This window comes from Pocillopora verrucosa, chromosome 7, assembly GCF_036669915.1.
Source record: "Pocillopora verrucosa isolate sample1 chromosome 7, ASM3666991v2, whole genome shotgun sequence".
Lineage (NCBI taxonomy): Eukaryota > Metazoa > Cnidaria > Anthozoa > Scleractinia > Pocilloporidae > Pocillopora > Pocillopora verrucosa.
The window spans coordinates 21,653,585-21,662,631 of NC_089318.1; the positions used below are offsets into that span (position 1 = coordinate 21,653,585).

At 39.5% G+C, this 9,047-nt stretch overlaps 1 protein-coding gene across 1 annotated transcript; it reads right to left on the reverse strand.

Moving 5' to 3' along the window:
• Window positions 1-1,547: 1,547 nt before the first annotated feature.
• On the reverse strand, window positions 1,548-7,495 carry LOC131781434 (matrilysin). The gene is made up of 6 exons (XM_059098090.2): window positions 7,396-7,495; window positions 7,101-7,308; window positions 5,012-5,269; window positions 4,367-4,616; window positions 3,363-3,581; window positions 1,548-2,390 (listed from the first exon to the last, which is right to left on the reverse strand). The coding sequence occupies exons 1-6, from the start codon at window positions 7,452-7,454 to the stop codon at window positions 2,209-2,211; spliced, it is 1,176 nt and encodes a 391-aa protein (XP_058954073.2). The 5' UTR covers window positions 7,455-7,495; the 3' UTR covers window positions 1,548-2,208.
• Window positions 7,496-9,047: the final 1,552 nt, after the last annotated feature.

A 9,047-nucleotide genomic window follows, 5' to 3' on the forward strand; every position in this document is an offset into this window, starting at 1 on the left:
CTCCTAAAATTACTATTTTGCGAAATACATTTTAATACGGTTTAAGAAATAACAGGAGGCCAAAATGTTCGGTGATATACTAATTTGTAATGTTTAAATGAATTTTTATGACATGAAAGAGGTCACGTTGTTACCGCAGGGTGAAAATTGTCCATTTCGCAAAATAGTAACTCTCCTAAAATTACTATTTTGCGAAATACATTTTAATACGGTTTAAGAAATAAGAGGAGGCCAAAATGTTCGGTGATATACTAATTTGTAATGTTTAAATGTATTTTTGTGACATGAAAGAGGTCACGTTGTCATCGCAGGGGTGAAAATGGTCCATCTCGCAAAATAGTAACTCTCCTAAAATTACTATTTTGCGAAATATATTTTAATACGGTTTAAGAAATAAGAGGAGGCCAAAATGTTCGGTTATATACTAATTTGTAATGTTTAAATGTATTTTCGCGACATGAAAGAGGTCACGTTGTCACCGCAGAGTGAAAATAGTCCATTTCGCAAAATAGTAACTCTCCTAAAATTACTATTTTGCGAAATGAATAAAAATCCTTCTTATTAATGAACGATTACTCCAAAATCCTTGTGAAAGTTATCTTTACCTTATTTGAAAATATATCTGCATTATTCCTTTTGTTTTATTTCATCTGACCCGATTTCGTTTCGTTTCGTTTCGTTTCGTTTCGTTTCGCAAAATAGTATAAGCCTTCAAATTCTCAACGGTTCCCTTCGTAACTTAACACTCAGTCACACAACGCGTGACGCTTTTATGAAATAATCGTTTGCTTTTTCTCGGGACGTGAGCCTGGGCAGCTTGTAGTGTGACCTGTGTCGTCTGACTCTCTTCTGTTATCTCCTCTTCTCATCTTTCATATCTCGTCACGCTCTGTGTCGTTTATGGTCACGCGCTCAAAATTCAGACTTGACCTTTTCTGGGTTTTTTCTCTCTCTGTCTTCCCATGTCGCAGTTTGTAAGGCTATCAAGTTTGGTTGATAATTATCCGAAAATGTTTCGGGAACAAAATTACGCGAACGCATCTACGTGAAATATTCTATACTTTAACATTTCCGATTTCGATATCAGTGGCTTAGGACGAAATTCCGACAGCAACATGGGAACCTTCTGAAATTGCAACGTGAAAAGGTATGAAACTCAGACGGGGGACAGAAACACCCCCCTCCCCTGCCCTAAGAGGGTCTCCATTATGGATGACGATTTTTCGACTCTGTGTGTGCATTTAGTGTGGTAGTGGTTACTAAAATTTAGTAATCTCTTCTAAAGTTATGTATTATAATCCACCTGCCCTTAAGCACCTTGTTTTTTTATCATGGGAGAATATAGACATGAACTGTATTTTATCAGAGGCGTAGCCACGATTTTTCAAAGGGGGTCACACTGTATCAAACAGAGGGTACTCATCAGATTTTCGTGTCGATCCCCACGCCTTGTTTTACATAAGATCGAAAAAGGCCTGCAAGAGAGGGGGGGGGGGGGGGTCACGCCACCCCGGGACCCCACACCCCCTAGCTAGCTACGCCCTTGGTTGTATTTTGCTTAATACAGCTGAACTACCAAATATTTTACTGAACACTAACATTTACTTTACATTGTGTAAATGTAAACGAAATAAGGTAACAAAAGCTCCTGCATAATTTTTAGTTTGTGTCGATATTTATGTAGTTGATAAGCTAATACATCAAGTTACATATCGTCATAGGAAAAACTTCAACTCCTTGAAAGAATTAAAAGACCCTTACTTTGTATAATCTTTTAAAACCATTCAAACAGTTTAGCATTCTGTAGAGTTTGTAAGCTAATACATAAAGTTATACGTTAGTTACAAGAAAAACTTGAACTTCTCGCAAAGCAAGAGAAATGGCTACCGCGTTGGAAATAGTTAACACTGAGCTTATAGACTAGCATTCTATATGTCTGGTAAGCTAATATATCAACTTACACTTCGGTTACTAGAAAAAGCATAACTTCTTGTAAAGAAACAAAAAAACTAGTTTTGAACCAGTTAAAACTGTTACATAGTCAAGTATCCTATATAGCTGGTAAGTTAATAAATCAAGTCACGGTTATATTTCAGTTAAAGAAAAAAGTTTAATTTTTTTAATAGAAATAAAAGAGCTATTTGGTTGAACGAGTTAAAACTACCAATCTGGCGTTTTGGGAACATCCCTCCAAATGTCAACGGCCAATTAAGCTTCCGCTGGTACCCCTTCGGCTGTCACGGCGATAGTTTCCTTGGTAACCAGTTGGGCCGATGTTTTTCTGGCTTTTGCAGCTTTAGTGATCTTTTCATTGTTTGGGTTGAGTTGTTGTTTTAGAACTTTTGGTAGAATCCCCTGTGCGTTCTTTACATCAGTCGCGGTAGATGTGCCTGAAAATTACATCGAATTGTAGTATCCATAAAAATCATACGTTCTTGAGCATAAATTTGTAATTAAAAGGTTCTTCTATCTGCCCTCATAACTGATCAATAGGCAATTTAGCTATCGTTGCCTTCGTTATTTTTATCCAGCGGAACAGTTAACAGAACGAGGGCTCCAGAACCGAGATTGATTGGTGGTCGTGTCCCATCCATGAGTTGGTAAACTTCCCGCTAAAGATGCATGAATGCACAAAAAAAAAGGTGATTTTTTCATTTATCAGAATGAAGAGTTTAATAAATACCACTGACAATCGAGAGTTCAAAATCATTAAAAAGCTCGAGATTTCAGCACTTTCATAAACAAGCGTCACGTGTATCTCTTCCATTGAAATAAACCACTGCCCTTTTCGATTTAGTGTCACGTAGTACAAAAAACTTTGTAACCATGACGGCAAATCACTGTTAGGTAGAGTACCGTAAGGAACCAATGATAATTAAAAAACCTTCAAATTGACCAAAACGCAGGAAAACGCGGGTGACTAAGGTGTGATTGGCTTACGTTTGCATCTGATTGGGTAAGAGAGTGGCGAGAGTTTTTTTGGGACCAATCACAAAGCGAAGTAAAGCAAGACTAATTCAGTCCCAGATTAGGTTCGGCACTCAAAGGGAAAGTAAACGACGATGTTAAGAAACCGTGATTATACCAACAGATACAAGTTGGGTTAGTGAAAATCTAGGAAGTTTTGAGGAAAGAAATATTTCCAATAAAACATTGAATCAGGAATGAAATTACGCACTTATAGATAAATGCTGTTTAATTTATTTCGCTTTTCATTATTTAAAGCCACGGTGCTCGCCTTGCCAACTTTTCTTATTTTCCTTACGCTCATTTCCGGATACTACGCTAGAGATATTTTTTTTGTGTGAAAGGGATGTCTACGATTCCTTTAAGGTGATAGGGCTTTCGGAAAGTGCACTCACCAAACAGGGCCTGTATCTGTTGAGTATCATCCCTGCTCAGCTTGTAGTCCGGCAGATAACCTTTATACCAGGGGTACATAATGGACTCCTGATTGCGGGAGTGTTTCAGACCCATAGTGTGTCCAAGTAGATGAACCGCCGCCCAGTATAAGTTGATGCCGTTGTCTGTTCCTGTGGTGAATGTTTCATCGTCATCAAAATGGACCTCAACAGGTAAATCTGAAAAAAATATGGTAATAAATGAGTGAATAGTATTAAATTAGGCTTATTTCGGGATGCTACAATTGCTGCAAACGTAACGGCCAAAAATCGACGAATCTTTTTTATTTTTTACACGGTAGCTATTTGTTCTTTCTAAGTTTAGATTAGACCATCTTCGCTCATGTTTGGGACCATGGGGCATCAATCATGGACCTCCACCGGACTCTATCTGGGCAGTCCTCTTTCTTCCTCCATCTGATGCTATTCTCAGCGAGCTTGAATCGGACACCGCTGTTCTTTATAAAACATGCCAAAATTCTCAAACTATTTGCTTTGACCCGAGTTACTAATACTGTGACATTTCATAGAAAAAGTTACCGAGCTTAGGATAGTGAATCCAAAAAGGTGGAGAAATTTAGAGGTTGATTGATTGTCCAGTTTCTGGTGTGGAGTCAAAACGGAAGTAATGTGGACATTACAATTTTTTTTTCGGATTAGTTCTTTTTTTTATAAACCCGAAGCTAAAAAAACTAATATTGACATGTTTTATATTAATGAATGGAGATTTGTTGGCTTTCTGTTAGGGACCATAAGGCTTTTTTATATTCTTATGATCCCCATCTCTCATTGGCAGTTAGTTGGCAGTCAGTCCCCCCCCCCCTTAATACTGTGTTAGTGGCGAATGATCACCCCTCCGTCGAAAACCATGCCACATCATCCACAAACTCCCCCCCTCTCCCCAGGCCACTAGTCCTTTATTGCTAAGATACACCACCCAGAGAAAAAAAAAACTTTTCTCTCACCCTTGCTGGAATCTGGATTAAACACGTGTCCGAATGTTCCTCCTTTTCCATCAAATGGGTACGGATCACCATGTGATCCTTTCACAAATCGAACAAGAACTTTGCTCTTTTGGTCATCTTGAGTCGAGCGCTTCGTAACTCGGCATCTTGATCCGGCTGGAACATAAATCTCCAAACGTCGCAACAATCTGCTCAGCAATGAAATTCGTCCCACAGCATATCGGTGGGACATAATTGTTGAGATCATTTCCTGAGATGGAAAAAAGGAGTTGTTTACCTTACATAACATCTTGACGATTTCCAACTTGTGAGATTCTAACACCTCGCTAATACGCCTTTATTGTTTTGGTGTTTATTCCTTTCATTTTTACTCGTCGCTCGTTGATCAACGAGGAAACAGATAATTTAATTGCATGTAGTTAAGTTTTTCATGTCACGCAATCTACGTCGAAAGGATCACACAACGAATCAAAGGAACCTATGTCTTGGTGCCAATCTTGAGCCCAGGGTCATTAAGCTCCTTGCCAGCGGTATTTTCGGGGACCATACCGCTGACGAGGAGCCGAAATGACCCCGATATTGTCTTAGTGTCTGTCTACTTGCAAGCTTATCTCCCTCTCTCTCTCTTGTTTAGGTCTTACGTACCCCTCGAGCTGCACAAAACAGGTCCACGTATCTTTGAAAGTAAACAGAGCGTTTGTTTTTTCCTTTTTTCTCTTCATGTCGGTGTGGCTCGTCGTTTTTCTCCACATTTCCACATCGAGGAATGACAAACAGTTTTTTGGTGTCGAAATCCAATTCCCCGGTGACACTTAACCCAGCCATGCGCTGTACGTTTGAGATCATTTCGGTAAAGTTGTTGTCTTGTCCTGGTTTAAAAACCTTGTACTTTTTCATCCATTCCTACAAATGGGATTAACGTTTTGGTTTGAAGAGTTAGATTGAACACTGACCATGGCTTAGTATACGCCTGACACATCAGTTTCTCAAGGGTGGAGAGGCAGGGGGGTTGGATTCTTAGGAAGCGCGTGACCCCCATTTTTGGATAATAAAGCAAACGGAACACATAGTCTAACTGAATGCAATCGAGTCAGCCCTAGTAAGCTCAGCACGGAAACTTAAACACAATGGCATACTTACTTGTGCTGTAATTCTCTAACGCAGACCAAATTTATAGTGCGAAGGGAGGGGGGGGGGGGGAGAGGGAGTCTAACATCATATATGGGGGCATGACAGGCTGGGTTAGTATGTAATTAATGCGCTTATCGAGTGAAGGAAAATAACAACACCTGTAAAATATTAATTAATTCGCTGACGGGGTGAAAACGACTCAAAATGAACCCGTTTAACTTGGTTGGAATTAATATTAGTCAAAAACTGTCTGAGAATGTTACAGAACATTTACCAGGTAGTAGACATACGAATTCAAGGTTTTGGTGTGGTTTCAATGGGAAACAGTTTCCCAGTTGAAATGCGGCGGTGCAGTGTTATCATGTTGACCTCTCAAAAGAGTTGTTTAATTTGCGTCGAAAAAGTCTAAATTTGATTTTCGCACCTTTTAATGAAGTTTTTTTTTCTCATATTTATCTGCAGTTAGTATCTAACATAAATATTTTGTAGGCGAGGACCGCTGTCGAATTTACCTGGTCTAAGTGCAAAGTGTACTTCATCGAGAGTGAAACATCGTGCCCTAGACCTTTTTTCAATGATCTCAAAAGGAATCCATTAACGACCAGATCTCGGGCAGTTTCTATTTCGTTCAACAGCTTTTAAATTCTTTGTGGCTTCATCGGTAATTTGCTCTTAATTTAGCAGATAATACGCGATAAACTCTCTTAAGACAGCTTTTTTAGAGTCTCTTATCAGGAGTATAAGTTTCGGCCAAGTAATTTAATCAACGCGTGCAATCAAAACTATAAATGTTTTCTAATTTACAAACCTCAAAGCACGCCTCAGCTATGTTTAAGAGCCAAATATCTTGGGATTGCACTACACAACAATTGCACAAAACTTTACTGAAACATCTCTGTAGTTAGTGAACTAGCAAAGCACAACCGACCATATGGGCCAAAGATATCAGAGGATAAATTTCTTGGAGTTGATCTGAGAAAGAGATAACGATTTTAGTCCGATCTGTTTTTAATTGCAGCGCGCGTGCTTCGATTCCATTTAAAATAGTCTGTTGCTTTTATGGGTTCCGAGAATAAATCAGAATCTCAAGAAAGAGATTTTTCAGTAAGACTGCAAATGACTTCTAGATCCTCATAGCTGTCTGATGTAACGTTTTAATTTTTCCTTTTCGTACTGCTAACGGCTCAAAAATTTAGTCTTTTAAATAACGCTAAATAAACTGGAGTGAACTTCACAACATATGAGACCTTAGACAAACAGAACGAAAACGCCGAGGAAGACGTCAATTTAAAAATGAATTTCGCGAATGGCTGGATGAGGTTACTGTCTGTAACGGCGCCACACCTCAACTTCAGTAAACGTATCTGAACAGCTTAGGGTTCCAAATGGAAAATTAAATAATCTGCCGTCTGTCCTTCTGTCCCCAGACTACGCAAATTTTGACGATTTCACATTGCTGTTTTGCAAAGGACTGCTAAGAAATGTAAAAAGTTTTAAAACGCACGTGCTGAGCTATTGTTCTCCCCTTTAAATCTTTTGTTTTACCACGTCCTCGTTGGCGTCGCCGTTGTGGTTTCTTAAAAATATCCTAATATTATCTTACCAGAGCTGTTTCGTATGTGACTGAATCAACGACTTCTTTGGAGGGTTCACTCGAGTCAGCCAACGGAAGTGGTGCCCCCAATGTACATCGACTGCACCAAGTACTAAGGAGCAAAGCGGCAGTGATGACAAGCCACTTAAAACTGAAACCTCGGGTTTTCATCGAAATGCTCGCGGAATTCATCATTCTCTCAACAAGGCCAATTGTGCTGAGATTAAAATTCGTAGAAACTGTTAGTTCTACTCTTAAATGTACTTGCTGTGTTGCAATTTACAACTGAAGACTTAGAACTTACAAATGAAGCGAGAAAATCCAGTAAACGACGAAAGTCTGGGCAGATCTGCAAGGGGGCATTCAAAACAACAGATGCACTTCAAGTGACACCTGAAGTGCGGAACGCTTCATATCTTTTAGGATGTAGATATCTAATGAAAACATCTGATTCAAGTTTAATTTTTTTTTTTAATCGTGCCGAAGCTCCGTAAAAACATTCCAGGTTGTCTGTAACCAAACACAAAACTTGTTTTGTTTTCTGATTTTGAACAGTACAGGAATGCTGACCGCCAACAAAGTCGTGCTTGTTAGAGGAAAGGATTCCTCCCTGGGTGGGGTTTAAAGCCCCTGTCCTTTCCCGATGGTAGAGATTACTAAGGTATATTTTAAGCGCGGTACTTCACGACGTAGTCTGAATAAAAAAGACATAGTGGTCAGCACATCTTCGAAAAGTGAGGATTTTAGGCTTTTTCAAATAGTTGGCGAGAGATATTTAGGACGATGATGTGTTTTCGCACTTCCTCTCTTAATCCTAATTTATGGGATCAGGAATGGCACAGTGGTGATAAAGCTCGCCTCCTACCATTGTGGCCTGAGTTCGATTTCTGGACCAGTTGGATTGAGTTTGTTGTTGGTTCGAGGGTTTTTCCCCAGGTCCTCCGCTTTCCCTTTCTCTACAAAGATCAACATTCTAAATTCCAATTCGAGTTAGAAACAGCAGACAAGAAGAGCCACCCCGTGGAGTGTCCACTGCTGCATCCCGTTCATTACTTATTTATTTATTATCGAGATTAATATTAACAGGAAGAGAAGATAGATGTAGAAACCGATCTCCCTCTTAGCCCCAGGCCGCGCGGCTATCCATACAAGTTTGACTTTCGCGCGGATCATGCAAATACAAAGTGTGAACTCAAGTTGAAATGCAATCGCTGGTAAAGTTCTTATGCCGTATTCTAAAATCGTCAGGTAAATCGCCCTTCCTTATGTTATTAGTATTTCCTATGTTATTTCCAATTTTGTAATTAGTCATTCCATTCTTAATGTACTATGTTCGTAATACTTTACTTAGAAACCACTGGCAATGGCGTGTAAATAGAAAAGTTCGGTCGAGTCGTCAGGAAATGAAACTCCTCTTAAATTTATTGCTGATCCGTTGGTTATAAGTGGTGAGAGAAAACTTCATCAGAGAAATACTGAATCGATCCCAGGTGATATTCTTAAGTACTAAATTACTAGCGAGTAGTTAGGAAGAGTCAACTTAAGATCTTTGCAATCAAAAGAGGACTTCTACACTACTGCTTATAGGAGTTTGCTCATTTTGGGGGTGCAATGCATGCTGGGACCTTGCGTCGATTCACGGTGAGTTTCTCTGCTGATTATACACTGCTGGACTACTATTTCACTGGAGATGGTAAGGAAGGACTGGGCAAGGCAAAGGATGCACGTAGCGAGTAAGTATCGCCTGATCGCAGGTTGGTAGCGAGGAGGTTTAATTTTATTACCAGGAATCGAAGGAATGTGAGTCAAAGAAATGGAATTGTTTTGTACTTCCGAAAGGAATAACACACACATTCTTCTACCAGTGCCGTTACATTGCGCATCTGTTCTTTCAGCGGTGTACAAAATTACTGGCAACGAAAGAAAGCGACAGAAACAACTCTGGGCCATTTTTTT